General features: G+C 47.8%; 1 protein-coding gene and 1 long non-coding RNA gene across 4 annotated transcripts in view; one reads left to right on the top strand and one right to left on the bottom strand.

Moving 5' to 3' along the window:
* The window catches only part of DDC (dopa decarboxylase), a 104,904-nt gene that overhangs the window by 19,659 nt on the left and 69,393 nt on the right, over window positions 1-15,852 (top strand). For all 3 annotated transcript variants that reach the window (XM_004045448.4, XM_004045449.4, XM_004045454.2), the window contains exons 2-4: window positions 1,714-1,942; window positions 5,790-5,903; window positions 7,839-7,958. In XM_004045448.4, the coding sequence (XP_004045496.1) occupies window positions 1,742-1,942; window positions 5,790-5,903; window positions 7,839-7,958 (435 nt within the window). In that variant the 5' untranslated portion in view covers window positions 1,714-1,741. The remainder of the gene's footprint in view (window positions 1-1,713; window positions 1,943-5,789; window positions 5,904-7,838; window positions 7,959-15,852) is intronic.
* On the bottom strand, window positions 12,682-14,223 carry LOC129523674 (uncharacterized). Its single transcript, XR_008667250.1, has 2 exons — window positions 13,941-14,223; window positions 12,682-12,948 (listed from the first exon to the last, which is right to left on the bottom strand). It is a non-coding gene; the product is annotated as an uncharacterized lncRNA (long non-coding RNA).

Genomic DNA, 15,852 nt, shown 5'->3' with positions numbered 1-15,852 from the left:
GTGAGTCCATCCCTAGCATGCAATTGTCTCTCATAAATAGAAAATATTCTAGAGGCTGGGAGCGGTGGCTCATGCCTATAATCCCAGCACTTTGAGAGGCCGAGGCTGGTGGATCACCAGAGGTCAGGAGTTTGAGACCAGCCTGGCCAACGTGGTGAAACCCTGCCTCTACTAAAAATACAAAAATTAGCTGGGCATAGTGGTGGGTGCTTATAATCCCAGCTACTCAGGAAGCTGAGGCAGGAGAATCACTTGAACCCGGGAGGCAGAGGTTGCAGTGAGCCGAGATCGTGCCATTGCACTTCAGCCTGGGCGACAAGAGCAAAACTCCGTTTAAAAAAAATAAACACATAAAATAAAGTAAAATAAAAATTCTAGAAAGACGTGTGCCAGAATTTTGGGTGGTGGGATTTTAGGCTTATCTTTTTCTTTGTGTTGTTCACTGTCCTGTTCTGAAAATACAATTGATTCTTATTCACATATTCCACCTATGCAAATTCTCCTACTTGCTAAAATTCATTTGTAACCCCCAATGTCAATAAATATCAATACTCATGGTGCTTTTGAGACCACTCAGGGATGTACATATGTGTAGCGTAGTGGAGAATGTGCTTGTCCGATGCGTATGTTCCCAGCTGAGGCTGAACAAAGGGACACACTGCCTTCTTGCTTCAGCTCTCATAATGTAAACGTGTGTGCTTCTCTCTGTCTATTCAGTGCCACATCCTTCACATTTTTATGTTTTTCTTCTTGGTGATTTTGCTGTTTAAAATGACCCCCAAATGTGGTGCAGAAGTGCTGTCTAGCCATCCTATGCACAAGACGTGCCTTATGGAGAAGATATATGTGTTAGAGAGGCTTCCCCAACAGGAGTTACAGTGCTGTTGGCTGTGAGTCCAATGTTAATGAATCAATATATATTAAATAAAGTGTCTCTTAAAAACACATGAAAAGTTTATGTATTGATTTGTTGACAAAAATGTTGGGATCACGCTTCAGGAAATTGTATTTCTCCTAGAAGAAATGGTTCAGTATTCACTAATTCAGAGTTTATGGCCATGGCAACAGTTGTAGATAGAACACAGCTACCAGCAATAATGAGAATTGCCTGCATATTACTTATGCAAGGAGGGAGGAGAGCATTAGTTTTAAAAAGCAGATGGTGCGTAAAGGTGCAGTTCCATCTGTGACAGAATCAAGAGGAGAGAAGAAGACTAACTTTGAGAGGGTTTGCTGCCCCAGGCTCTGAGCTGAGGCTTGTGTGCATTGTGTGACTGTGCCTTCATGCCCTCCTGAGAGGTCAGCATCACAGTCTTCATTTCCCAGATGAGGAGAGGGGCTCTAAGGGGCAAGCTTGTCTCCTTCAAAGGCAGGTAAGTGCAGAGGCAGGACTTGGACCAGTGTTTGTCATTAAAGTTGGAATCGATCATGAAAATAAACGTGTGCTTCTAGTCTATTGAAATAAAGTGACACTGTGTTGTTCCCAGTTGAATAGCTGGTGAAGAGGAGAAGCAGCTTTTGCCTCAGTCCCAAATCCAGTGCCATTTCTACCTCCTACAGACATGGAAGGAAAGCGCCCCTTACTTGGGATCCAAGTGGCCTCCAGGGCATGCAGTCACTGCCCAGGTGTCCCTACCCACGGCTTGCTTGGTATCCCCGCCTTCCAGTTCAGAGGTTGCAAAATTTGCTCACTGAATCATTTTCTTTCTGCAGTTTTCACCTCTGACAGAGCCCAGACACCATGAACGCAAGTGAATTCCGAAGGAGAGGGAAGGAGATGGTGGATTACGTGGCCAACTACATGGAAGGCATTGAGGGACGCCAGGTCTACCCTGACGTGGAGCCCGGGTACCTGCGGCCGCTGATCCCTGCCGCTGCCCCTCAGGAGCCAGACACGTTTGAGGACATCATCAACGATGTTGAGAAGATAATCATGCCTGGGGTAAGTGTGTATCCAAGGTCAGAAAACAGGAGGGCTAGAACTTGCATAGCACTTACTTGGCTCTGAGCAACTCACGTGCGTTGTTTCAAGGAATCCCTATGGCAGTCAGGTTGGAGAGAAATTTTGTCATTTCTATGTTACAACTGAGGAAACTGAGGCTCAGAGAGGTTAGGTGGTCCACTTCAGGTCACACAGCTAGTACACAATGAAGTCAAGATTAAAATCCAAATCCAAGGGCAGTGAGGTTCTTTCCCCCAGGTCCCCTGAGACTCAGTCCCTGCCCAGAGACACTCGGTACATAGAGCGTGTCCTCATATACATTAGGAGGCAAGACACTGGTGGCTGCTTTCAAATAAGTCAATTGCCCCAAATAAAGCACACTTCCACCATCCTTGGGTTTAGCAATAGGTAATTAGCCTATGTGGAAGAAACGTTTTATTTAGTTTATTTGAGAGTGGGCAGCGTGGTGCTGCCCACCAAGGCAGCCCTTTTTCTCTGAAGCCAGTAGGCCTGGGGTACACAGAGGGCAGAAATCAACGGGACTGGCTGCTGTCTCCGATACTCACTCACAGGGCAGCAGAGCTGGAGCTCAGAGAAACTTCCCTTCAGCTTTACGCTTCCACAGTAGATTTTCTCTGCCAAGGAGTTCACCTAAAAGCCTGTTGGTTAAAGTGGCTCTGGCCTAGTCAGGATCTGGGTGGGAGTTGCAGCCCGGCCAGTTTCTAGATCAGGAATGTTTATGAGGGTGGCCAAACCTGCCCTTCCATGCAACAATGTGCAGAGTCCAGGCAGGGAAAATCTCCGTGGGCTCCACTGGTTGATCGCTGGCGCGACCCAGCACGTCTGTGGTTGTAAGGCCTATGAGCAACAACATGTGATTTTCATAGAAGAGGGGTCTGGGACCATCAAGACCCACTCCCTCAATCCAGACAGAATGCCAAGGCCCTGGGAAGGCATAAGGTCAGCCAAGGTTACAGTCCACTGATCATGGGTTGAGACTAGGCCTCAGGCCCTGGACCTCAGGGACTGGTTTCTCAGTAGCTGAGTGCCTCTCTCACCACACTGCTCACATTTCTTCTTCCAGGGGATTCTCACTTGGCATTTATGCTTTGAGCAAAGAACAGGATTCAGGTTCTTCTAGAAATTGTGCAAATACACTAAGCTGTTCAGCATAAAACCCTTTGGGAGAGGTATGGCTAAATGTCAGGCAGTGGGGAGTACAAGAGAGTAAGGGAGGATTTGAAGTCTTTCTGCTTCCTTCTATGGGGGCGTTCACTGCGCAGAGCTGAGCTGGGAAATGCACAGGCGTTGGGCAAGGTCCCTGGGTGGGAGCTGCAGCCCACGAACTGCTGGCTGTGTGATCGCAGGAAACCAGGTGAGCTCTTGAGCCGTGAGTGGAGCAAGTGCAGGCCCAGCCATCTCAAAAGTTGCTGTGAATATCAGCGGAGAGTGAAGCCAAAGAGCACACATCTGTCCCTAATCAAGAATCGCTTCTGTCCTTTTCTAGCCCAGAGGCCACAGGAAGGGGAGAGAGACAAAGGCACATGGGCCCTCCAGGTGCTGAGGGTCTAGTCAGCCACAGGGCTGCTCTTAAACTCTCCTGGGCCCCGGGTGCTTTGTCTTTGTCGGCTCCTTCCTCTCTAGAAATATGGAAAATTATGCTTTACAAATGCATTGGCATAAAGATGAATATATTAACATCGATTTTTTTTCTTTAACCTGAAAGTTCACTGTTTTTTCCTCCTGATTACAGAAGAAATTTAAGCATTTTTTCAGCCCCTAACAGTGTCGTGGGCCTGGACCTGCTGTGCTGAAGGCATCACAGCCTGTGCAGCTCCTCTCGGCCTCTCAGCCTCATCACCAACCTCCCACACCTGAGCCCCCAAGCCTAGACTGTGTTAGCTCCCTCTCTCCACCACTGCCCAAGCCCTGGCAGACTTGGGGTGGCCGTGGTTGTTAAATAAACCTTACTGAACACTCCTAGGTCTTGGTGAGCTCTCTCAGTTGGCTGCCTTCACAATCGGGGGGATTGCTCATGCTACATCTTAGACAACATATATTTAACGATGAGTGCTATTGAGAAATAAATGTTTGCATCTCTTCCCAGATTGTAAGAGATATCTTACAGATATCTTAGCTTGGACTGCTATATCAAAGGACGTAGACTGGGGGCTTAAACAACATTGATTTCTCACAGTTCTAGAGACGGGAAGTCTGAGATCAAGATATTAGGTTCAGGTGAGGGCTCTCTTCCTGGTTTACAGACAGCCATCTTCCCAGTGTGTACTCACGTAACCAAGAGGTAGCCAGCTGTCTGCCTTTTCTTATGAGGGCACTAATCCCACTGTTGGGGGGCACTAATCTTATTAAGGGGACCCCACCCTCATGCCCTAATCACCTCCCAAAGACGCTGTCCCTTAATGCTATCACTTTGGGGCTTAGGATTTCGATGCGAATGGTGTGCAGATACATTCAGAGCAGAGCAGCCAAGCCCGATAGAGCATATCCTCTGCTGCTGGGATTCTGAGCCAGACCTGGAGGAAGCATCAGAGCATGTGCTTTCATTTTATCTGAGGGGATGACAGGGCCCAGGGAGGTGCAGTCAGTTGTCTGGGGTAACCCAGCAAATCAGGGTTCCTGCTGGACTTGCAGTCCAGGGGTGCTCCCAACACCATGCTATTCCCACAGGCAGGATGGACATGGAGCACCAGCAGGGGACAATGTGGAACGGGGCAATGTCTCTCAGAAACCAGTGCGTGGTCACAGCCTGAGAGGGGTCTGAATGGCAATTTCTATACCTTCTCCATGCACAGGGGCTGAGGGTTGTCCTGAGGGCTTTAGGACTTTATTCTGTTCCTTCAGGGCAGGTACCGCATTGGCAGGAACAAATTAAAGACCGAAAGACTAGGCTACACCTGCTCCTTCTCTGTCCTCCCCTGATCGTCCTCCCAGACTCCAAGATGTTTGAGGCTGGCCCCTTGTTACCATTGCTAAATGTTCCCTGCCTGGGTGTCCACCACAACCCTTGCCTCCTGGATCCTGGAACCCCCTGTCCCCAAGCATACCACATGGAGCTGTCACTACCCCTTATGGATCTCCTCCCTGGCCCACATGAGCTTTTCCTCTGTGCCTCACCCAGGGAGTGGCAGGTGTTCACCTTATGGGCTGGAGAAAGGTGGGATGCCCCTAGCCAGGGCAAATGGCAAGGGACAGTGGCCAGGCTGAGGGACAGCAGAGGCGAGACATCTGCGGGGTGATCCAGCTGCTTGGCTGGAGGGAAGGCCTCAGCTCCTCTAGAAGAGCCAGGGGCAGCGGGAAGACCAGATGCATGTTTGTGGCTTGACTGAAGAAACCTCGAAAATCCGGAGCTTGGTTTTTTTTGTTTGTTTGTTTTTTTTAATGGAGACTTTATTTTTTAGAGTAGTTTTAGGAAAACTAAGCTTTTGGCACAAAGAGATCAGCCTTGGGGCAGCGCCTTCACTGACGAGAGCGCCGGAGCAAGAACTTGAAGCACAGTGTGGTTTTTTGAGACTTCTTTTGTTATGGAAAATGATAAGGATTTTCCACTTTATTTTGGAGATAGAACTTTTCCTTCTGAGCTAGCAAATACATTCCAGTGTCAAAAAGGGAGCTGGTTTAAAGGGAGTGGGGACAGTAAGGTGATGTGTAAATGCTCCGAAATAATGGAGGTAGGTAATGGGATGGCTGACATTTGGGGAACTGCACTCACCTAACTCTGGGTCTGGCTGCATCTGGCAGCTGGGAGCCATGGGGGTACCTGGGTCCCCCGCTCTCTTGAGGCCTGGCTTTCCTCACTCCTCAGCAGCTGCTCCATCCTCCCATGCAGGTGACGCACTGGCACAGCCCCTACTTCTTCGCCTACTTCCCCACTGCCAGCTCGTACCCGGCCATGCTTGCGGACATGCTGTGCGGGGCCATTGGCTGCATCGGCTTCTCCTGGGTGAGTGTCCGGATGCACCTCGGGAAGGGGTCCTGGCTGTGGTGGGATCCCGGGGTGGGGACACGGTACCTATGCACAAGGGACCTGAGCAGATGGCGGTGCTGTCTGTGGGCAGACGGGCTACTGTTGCAGGGAGGAGAAAGGATTCAGCCCAGAGAGAGTGCCTCTGAGAAAGTAGCGATTGAGAACAGAGAAAGTCTCAACAACTCAAAGCCCATTCTGCACAGGCTGTGTTGGAAGCACTTGGTATAAACTAACATCATGGTCTGGGGCCCAGGGTTTCTGCGGCTCGAGCCTGGGAATCTGCATTTCTCCAAGCAGCTCAGAGAATTTCTATATCCTCTAAAGCTTGAGAACTGCGACTGCCCCTGTCTCATTCCATCTGTTCTCCACCAGGGCTGCTGCCCGGGGAGAGGCTCCAACCAGCCTATCAGATGTGTCCAGAGCCTTGGAGCAGGGGGGTCTCTGGAAAAGGGCCTAGCTCCTGCCTGCAAACCACCAGTCCCACCCTATCTGGAGGTAAAATGCCTAAAAAAGTCCCTACTCAGAAGAACGGTAGGCAGGGCTGGCTCTGCCCGTGACTCTGTGCTCCAGGCACAGATTACATGAAAGATGCATTCCTCCCAAATGCAGAGAGCTTGGAGGTAGAGCTGCCTGCTGATGGCCAGTGTCTGAGGGCTGCTGCACCCTGGGGAGTTCCTCAAAAGCCAGGGGCTGTCCTTGGCCTTCGGGGTCCAGAGCACTCACCTTGTCTGTGGCTTGGAGCCAGGTGGACTTGTGGGCATTGGTCTATGTGGCATGCTGTGATGTGTAAAGGAGCTGTCAATTAGGAATTTTCAGCACTGAGCCACAGGGCCCAGCTGAGCCACCTTTGCTTCACCAGCCTGGCACTTGCTCTTCTCTGGGCTGAGGCACTGGAAGTTGCCGGGTGAGCAGGCATCATGGGCCCCACAGGCAGGGCTGAAGAGCCCACAGATGGGCTCTTCAGTGTCTGTGCTGCTCCTCTGCCAGGCACTGGGGCCTCCCTCTCTGCTGGGCAGGGCTGGCCTGGGCTGAGCACACCCTCTCCTAAAGAGCATTTTCTATCACTGGATATTGCAGCAGATTTCATTTAGCTCTGCTGGTCCAAATCCATTCTGTCCCGCAGAGGTACTTGGCATCCATCTCTATCTGCTCATTCTGGGACAGTCTGGTTGCCCTCAGGCCTTGAAGGGAGTGCCTCACTATCTCTCAGGCTGCGTTGCCTGATACCTCATCCCTAGCAGAGAGCATAGGCTCCTGGTAGAGCTGGGCTTGGCCAGGCTCAGGTAGAACCCAGCAGGATGGGGCTGACCAGAAGGGAGAATGCACTCTTCTCACTTAGATCTTACTGGTGATGCATCAGGATGTTGCTGTGCACATCTAGGCATGAGAACATCTTGGACCCCTTATGTTGGAGACTCTTATGAAGGTGGAGGCTCAATCCACCTTTGGATGGGGCTCAAGACCAGCCTGTTCAGAGAGAGGGGAGAGTTCATAGAGAAAAGTCACTGGGAGTTTAAAAGACAAGATCAATGGCTTCTCGGGATGCCCAGAGGGTGACAGCTGCCCAGCGCCCACTTTCTCATTCCCTTCATTTGTGACTACGGAGGAAAGTCCACCAGTGGGCTTTCTGGACCCTTCTGTGAATGAACAAATGAATATACTAGCAAGCCCGCAGTGCCCATGCAGTGAGGCTCAGTGGAGTAAGGTTCATTATGGTGGCCCGTATGTTCCTTCCCAACTGCTCTCCTTTCATGATTCTAGGTCAAACAGCCTTCAGGCCTTTGAATCACATCTGAGATTGGGTGATTTTAATCTGGGCTTTAGTGGAAGGTTAAATCCCCTTGTTACTGCTGCTCCCCAAATTCTGCAATGCCTGGCCCTCGGTTAATCCCTTCCCTTCCCCCACCACAGGCGGCAAGCCCAGCATGCACAGAGCTGGAGACTGTGATGATGGACTGGCTTGGGAAGATGCTGGAACTACCAAAGGCATTTTTGAATGAGAAAGCTGGAGAAGGGGGAGGAGTGATCCAGGTAAGGTGGGAGCTGTGAGGGCCACTTTTGGGATGCACGGGCTCTGCACAGGACTGTAGCCGCAGGTGGGGAAAGAGGCGTTCATGCTTCTTGTTAGTTCCTCAAATTTCTCCTGGAGAATAAACAAAACTGAGCTCTTGGGAAAATGCTGGCTTTGGGATTGGCAGGATCTGGATTAGGATCCCAGTGCTGTCTTTCACTCGCTTCCCCAGGGCAGGGCACTCAGTTCCCCAGGCCCCTAGCTATGGTAGGTAGCACTGCCGCTATCTCACAGCAGGTGCATGGAAGTAACAACTACAGCAACTATCGTTTGTGTGGGGTTCCCCATCGCCGGCCACTGTGCCTAAGCATTTTCCAGGCATTAACTCATTTAATTCTCACAACAACACTATGCATTTTAGTACCCCTTTTTACAAGTGAAGAAACATTTTAATAGCCCCTTTTACAGGAGAGGAAACTAGGGTCCAGAACATTAGGTAGCTTGCCCCATGGCTTCCAGCTATAGACTCTATCTGTGTGGCTCAGAGCCCGTGATATTCCTCGGAGGACAGCACAGGTGGCAGATGTGACCAGGCTTCAGAGGCTATAAATGCTATTTGTCTTTGAACCAATCATTTACTTAAAGATGCTGCTGCTTCTATGCAGCAACTGAATTCATTTTCTTCATCTAACATGTATCTATTGAGAGTGACTGTGTGTCAGAGCTTACACCAGGAAACAAGATAGACAAAAGACAATCATGATGGAATTTCTATTCCACTGGGGTTGCAGGACAAATGGCACTGGGATGACTTGGACTTGATGCATTAAAAAAAAAAAAAAAAAAAAAAACTTCCTAGCATGGAATATGAACTATATTGAACCCAGTACTCTCCCTTAATCATTTTTCTCATGTCAAGTAGATGATAGTCTCATTAGGAAAGCATTGTTAACTTCGGGAAAAAGGGGCTTCCTTTTCAGATATTGTCTTTCACAAGGCTCTGAGAATTGGTGAAGGCCCATTCAGTGGATGAGGACAGTGAGGCACACACTGGAGAACACCTTTGTGCAGAGCACATGGCCAGTGTGGCCACGCGAAACTAGCAAGCAAGTCTCTCCACTTCCAGTCCTGAGAATGAGCAACAAGACTGATAATTTTATGTATTTGTTTCTATTGATGTTGTGACAAATTTTGTGGCTCAAAATAAGACAAACTGATTATCTTACAGTTCTGTACATCACAAGTCTGACCTGGGTCATACTGGGCTGAAACCAAAGTTGACACCTTGGAGGCTCCAGGGGTGAATCTGCTTCCTTGCCTCTTCTGACTTCTAGAGGCTTCCAAAATTCCTTGGCTCACAGCCCCATTTCCATTTTCAAAGCCAGCTGTGTCCCATCTTTCTGACCTTTCTTTTGTAAACCCCAAATATCTGAGATGGGTCTCAATCAACTTAGTTTATTTTGCCAAAGTTAAGGATGTGTGCCTGTGATACAGCCTCAAGAGATCCTGACTACATGTGCCCAAGGTGGTTGGGCACAGCTTGGTTGTATACATTTTAGGGGGACATGAGATGTAAGATGTACATTGGTTTGGTCTGGAAAGGTGGGACAATCCGAAGCAGGGAGGGGGCTTTCGGGTCATAGGTAGATAAGAGACAATTGGTTGCATTCTTTTGAGTTTCTGATTAGCCTTTCCAAAGGAGGCCATCAGATGTGCAGCTATCTCAGTGGGCAGAGGGGTGACTTTGAGTTCTGTCTGTCCTTCATCCAAAAGGAAATTCCTTGTGAGGGACCCATGTAGCTTTTTATCTTAGTAGCTATCTCTTTTAGGAATAGAATGGGAGGCAGGTTTGGCCTAAGCAGTTCCCAGCTTGACTTTTCCCTTTGGCTTAGTGATTTGGGGGTCCCAAGATTTATTTTCCTTTCACACTTTCATGGTCGCATTTCCTTGTGACCACATATAAGATAGGAAAGTGGGTCTCCACCTTTAAGGACACATATGATTGGATTAGGTCCATCCAGACAATCTGAGATGATCTCTCAAGTCAAGGTTCTTAACTTAATCACATCAGCAAAGTCACCTTTTCCCTGGAAGGGAAACAGTCACAGATTCTGGGGACCAAGACCTGAAATCTCTGGGAATGAGGGTGCATTAATGTGCCTACCACATCCAGTGTGCTTCAGAGTCATGGAGGGAACTTGCTTATAATGCCTATTCCTAGACTCTGGGCCAAAAAATATGAACGCTAATTCATCCGGATGACACCCAGATTCCTGAATAGGCCACATGCCAGGACTGATGACTGCCTTCTCCATGACCCACAGGCCCTGTGGCTAGGTTCAGAGTCATCCCTCCGTGTGCTCCTCCTTCGCATTCTTTGGTTATCTCTTTTTCCATCAGACATGGGTGATATTAAACGGGGAGCTGAGGAAAATGAAATGTCAGGCACAGTGGCTCACACCTGTAATCCCAGCACTTTGTGAGGCCAAGGCAGGCAGATCACCTGAGGTCAGGAGTCTGAGACCAGCCTGGCCAACATGGTGAAACCCTGTCTCTACTAAAAATACAAAAATTATCCAGGTGTGGTGGGGGGCACCTATAATCCCAGCTACTTGGGAGGAGAATTGCTTGAACCTGGGAGGCAGAGGTTGCAGTGAGCCAAGACCTTGCCATTGTACTCCAGCCTGGTTGACGAGAGGGAAACTCCATCAAGAAAAAAAAAAAAGAAAGAGAAGAAAACGTCAGCTATGTTGTAAGCAAAGCTTCAATACGTTGCTGTGAACCATACCATTCTATGTAGCAGCAACAATGACTCAGCAATGATTCAGCAAATGCATCATGCTTCAGTCTCAGCACAATTTTCTTCTGGTCAGTGAGTATGCAGCTGGAGAAGCCTCCTTGGCCAAGATCACAGCAAGGATAGGCTGTCACAGGTGCCCTTCCAGCGAGGGGAGGGGGCTACTGCACACTGTCCGCAGCCAGTGCTCTGTCAGCTGCACTTTGCCTTGGTGAGGGCCAGATGGCTTTCTAGCCTCTGGAACATCAGTCCTGATTCTCCAGGGGACAGAGGGCAGCAGCACTCAGGGACCCAGTGGGACAGCTGCGTGCCTGCAGAGGGCGTGGTTTTGATTCCAGGCAAGGGCATGCATGGTCTAACCCTTTACAAGAGGCCTGGATGTTGGTGGCCGACTTACTTTTTCTTTTAGTTTTATACACGGGACAAGGTCTACTTTTCCATTTCTTTTCCATTTGTTCCTCTCATTTTTTTTTTTAATTTTGTCTTGTTTTTAGATGAAGTCTCATTCTTGTCGCCCAGGCTGGAGTGCAGTGGCACGATCTCGGCTCACTGCAACCACTGCCTCCCGGTTCAAGCCATTCTCCTGCCTCAGCTTCCCAAGAAGCTGGGATTACAAGGCGCCCATCACCATGCCTGGATAATTTTTGTATTTGTAGTAGAGACAGGGTTTTGCCATTTTGCCCAGGCTGGTCTCAAACTCCCGACCTCAGGTGATCCACCCACCTCGGCCTCCCAAAGTGCTAGGATTACAGGTGTGAGCTGTAGGAGATCGGTCAGAGTGGTGGGAGAAACTATAGGGAAAAGGAGCAGGCCTTCTGAAAGGTCAGAAGGCTCTGCAAAGCTCCATGGCAGAATAGCTGAAGGCAGCTGTTCTATAACCCTGAGGCAGAGGATAAGGAGTAGGTACAAGGGAGTGTAGGGGAATTTATCTTGGTCAAGCTTGTTTGTTAGAAGTTGTCCAGGAACTGACCTTGGAATATCCTTGCACTTGACATTCCCTGAAAGGGGAACAATAAATGTTAATTATCTACAGGTTGTGTTTGCTCCAGGTTTTCAGCATTGTGCTTGCACTCAATAAAAGCAAGCTGCTCCAGCTTCTCCGGGCTGTTCTCTGGCCACTAGAGCCAGGCAGTCACTTAGCTGCTCTTACACTGCATACCTGTGTCTGAGCACTCATTTCATCCATCGGCCAGGTTCTGCAGGACAGACCCAGCAGTGAGCCACTGCACCCAGACTGTTCCCCTCATTTTGACCCTCCCTTGCATTTGGTGAGCCCTGCTGATTCAAGACTCAGCTCTGTGCAGTGTGGAGATTTTTCTTCTACTGTATGTTAGTTATTGTGGGCCACGTCACTCTTTTTCAGGGACTTCAATTTTCCACAGATTGGGTACCTCTTCCATGATTTCTCTCTTTCTTTCGATATTTCCCTTTTTTGTCATCTTCTATATTTTAGGAAGCTTTTCATGGTTTTCTCCACATGATTATGTGATTATGGACCTGGTGCGGTGGCTCACGCCTGTAATCCCAACACTTTGGGAGGCCAAGGCGGGTGGATCATTTGAGGTCAGGAGTTTAAGACCAGCCTGGCCAACATGGTGAAATCCCATCTCTACTAAAAATACAAAACTTAGCTGGACATGGTGGCATGTGCCTGTAATCCCAGCTACTCAGGAGGTTGAGGCAGGAGAATCATTTGAACCCGGGAGGTGGATGTTGAGGTGAGCTGAGATCACGCCACTGCACTCCAGTTGGGGTGACAGAGTGAGACCCTGTCTCAAAAAAAAAAAAATGTCCCCTTTCCACCTAGATACTGGACATTCATGGTAAAAATGAAAAGACACAGGAGCTTTCTTGTCATATTCCCTGTGTTATTTCAGTATCCACATGTGAATATATGTATACAAACAAAATTGAAATGATACTACACATATGGATTTTCTGCATGGTGCTTTCCTTATCATTTTATTGTGAGCATTTCCCACTATTTAAATATTCTTTGAAAAAAGTATTACTCCATGATTTTCTATGATGCATCACAATCTATATAAATATATAAATAATACCTAAGATATTTGCGTTGCATCAAATTTTCCATTGTTATAAAAAAATTTTGGAGGACACCCTTTAGGATGAAGTGCAACAATCTTCCAAGATGATCACCTTCCTCCTAGGACTCTCCTGGCTGTATTCATGTATGACATTCATGCTCCCCACTAAATCCAAATGGAACAAAACAAAAATTGAAGCATTTCTAGGTCATTGCATCTTATAACAAAAACAATTTCACATTCAATTTTTTTCAGCAGATGATTCCTCTAATTATATACTCCTCAAAAAAATCTTATCAATCCCCCATAATATAAGCTGTGTCTATTATAGTAAGAGCTACTTTTCATTGAATAGCAATTATTAGCTTGGCTATGTTTTAGCCTATGTCTTGTGCTTTGTGTTATTGTCTTCATCCTCAAAATATTTATGAAGATTGATTGGATTATGGACAATCTTTTTCATGGATGAGGATATTGAGTCCCAGAAAGTTAGTAGAACATGCATAGCAGCAAAAGTGAATTAAAGCCAAAGCTAGTAGGAAAGACAACCAGAGTTATGACTGTTACACCAGCTCATCCCTGACCATAGGCTTGGGTTGGTGTCCAGAGATGTGCATGCTACTATGGGCTGCATTTTCGTTTCATTAAAGACAACCTCATTTTTGAGAGACCATACAAATCTTTAGCATTTGGGTAGGAATATTCCTGGCATCTCTCAGCCCCCGCTTTAACACAATCTTCCTGTGAGCCCAATCCACTCAGTTTTTTTCTGGATGAAAGGAAGAAATGGTATCTGTGTTTGCCACCGGAAGCTCACCCTTCTCAGCAGACAAGGCTGATTGTCTGTAATTGGTGAGGCCCCAAAGAGCACAGGAGCCTGGTGACAGCCTGTGAGCCAGCCTGTATTATTGATCCCCTCAGAGCTGTAATCACAGCTGTGGGCGTCAGCGCAGTGATGGGTGTCTGAGTCAAATGGCAAACTGTTGTTGTGAGGCTGGACAAATGTGGTCTGGGAAAATGGTCTCTTAATTGGGTTTTAAAGCTCTTGTGGAAGAAAAGACAATTTTTTGCTTCGAAAAAAACAGAAGATGAAAGGACATTTCTGCTCACGGCATCAGCAGCCGGAAGCGTCAGACCTTACCAGCATCCCCTCCTACCTCCCGAGCAGGCTTGCCATGGCAACCTTTGTCTGCTGCTATCGCACAGAGCCATCGTTCCTGCTCTGTACCACATGTCACCCTCCCCGTGCTTCTCTCCGCGAAGATGTGCCGCCAGCAAAGTGCAGAGAGCTCCACCTGACATCATGCTTGAGGCCACCAGGCCACCCTGGTGGCATCGGGGTGGTGTGGTTCTAGATGTGCTACTGACGATTTGCTCCTTCAGGCTTTTAAAACATCGTTTTGTTGACTTAAGAAGGTGAATTTTCTCTTAGGACATGAACTAAGCTCCCCCATCCCCCCCCAGAGAAAAGCCATAATGAGTTGTCATGGTGATTCAGGTGATTCATGGTGATTCATGGTGACTCATTTCATTAGAATGTTCAGAGAATGAACACCTGCGTTCCAAGGCTTCAAGCAGAGGGTAGAATTTAGCCGGGGAAGCTGCAGTCACGCCTGCTTGTCAAGAATTGTGCCTTCCACTAGGCTTTTCATGTTACATTTCCAATGAGAATGGGTGGGACATGACAAACAAAATGTGTGTGGGGGCAGATAGGGGGACAGGAGGAAATCAGGGACAGGAATGATGGGGTACATAGGAGAAGTGTAAGTAAGGTATAGTGCCTGCTCTCAGGGAGCCTGGGTTTCCTGGGATGGCTGATTTAGCTTTGCCAGCCAAAATTGGTTTCTCCCCTTCTCTCTCCTCTGGCCAAGGTTTGTAAACCTGGCCTAAAACAATGTCTAAAATCATTGCTTATGAAAATATAGCCTGAAGGAAATAAAGTACCCATTTTAGATGCTGAATTAAGAGAAGCATATATCTGTATATTTGAACCCATCCATTAGTGCTACAGAAACATGAATAAATGTATTTATCTTTCAATATTACTGTCCCTCCAAAGGATGTGGGTTGGCTCAAAAGAATAAGTAAAAGTAGTGTCAAGGCAAAATCAAAATGAGAAATCAGGGTCAATGAAGAGAGCATCGAATGTTAAGAAGAGAGGTTAGCATTTCTACTTAATTATTTTATTATATATTTCTCTGTAAAAACCTATCATGTTATAAACTTTTTCAGAGTCAACAAGAATCTACCTTCTTTTATTTGCCCTTTCTAATGTCCTTTCATACTGGTCGGTAGATGGGTTTCTTCTAGGACTTACTTAAGAGGGAAGGTGCTCGCCACCCCTACCTTTCTAGGCCCATGGCACCCTAAAAAGCTCAGGCGTGGGCTCACTCCTAACCGTGCCCTACCTAGCTGCTGATCTGGGGCAAGTTAGTGAACCTCTCTGCACATCTGTTTCCCCACCTGAAGATGATAAAACACAAAAATGGGATTATTTTTACAACTTAAATGGGATAACATAGCAGGCCCTGAATCCATTAGTTTGCCAGGGGTTCCCTAACAAAATACCACAGACTGGGTTGATCGAAGAAGAATTTCTTTTCTCACAGTCCCGAAGGCTGCAAGTCCAAAATCAAAGTGTCCACAGGGTTGGTTCTCCTAGGGCCTCTCTCCTGGGCTTGCAGATGGCCACCTTCTCCCTGTGTCCTCACATGGTCTTCCCTCTGTGCACCCACATGTCTGGGGGCTACATTTCCCCTTCTTTTTATTTATTTATTTTTTTGAGACTGGGTCTCACTCTGTCGCCCAGGCTGGAGTGCAGTGTTGTAATTGCGGCTCACTGTAATCTCCGCCTCCCAGGCTCAAGTCATCCTCCCACCTCAGCCTCTCGAGTAGCTGGGACTACCAGGCACGCCACCATGCCTGGCTAATTTTTGTATTTTTATAGATACAGGGTTTCGGTATGTTGCCCAGGCTGGTCTCGAACTCCGGGGCTCAAGTGATCGACCCTCCTCTGCCTCCCAAAGTGCTGGGATTATAGGCAAATTTCCTCTTGTTATCAGAAACATG

The sequence above is a fragment of the Gorilla gorilla genome, chromosome 6, assembly GCF_029281585.2.
Source record: "Gorilla gorilla gorilla isolate KB3781 chromosome 6, NHGRI_mGorGor1-v2.1_pri, whole genome shotgun sequence".
NCBI classification, from domain to species: domain Eukaryota; kingdom Metazoa; phylum Chordata; class Mammalia; order Primates; family Hominidae; genus Gorilla; species Gorilla gorilla.
The sequence above is the reverse complement of the archived record's forward strand: the minus strand, read 5'-3'. Positions and strand labels throughout refer to the sequence as shown.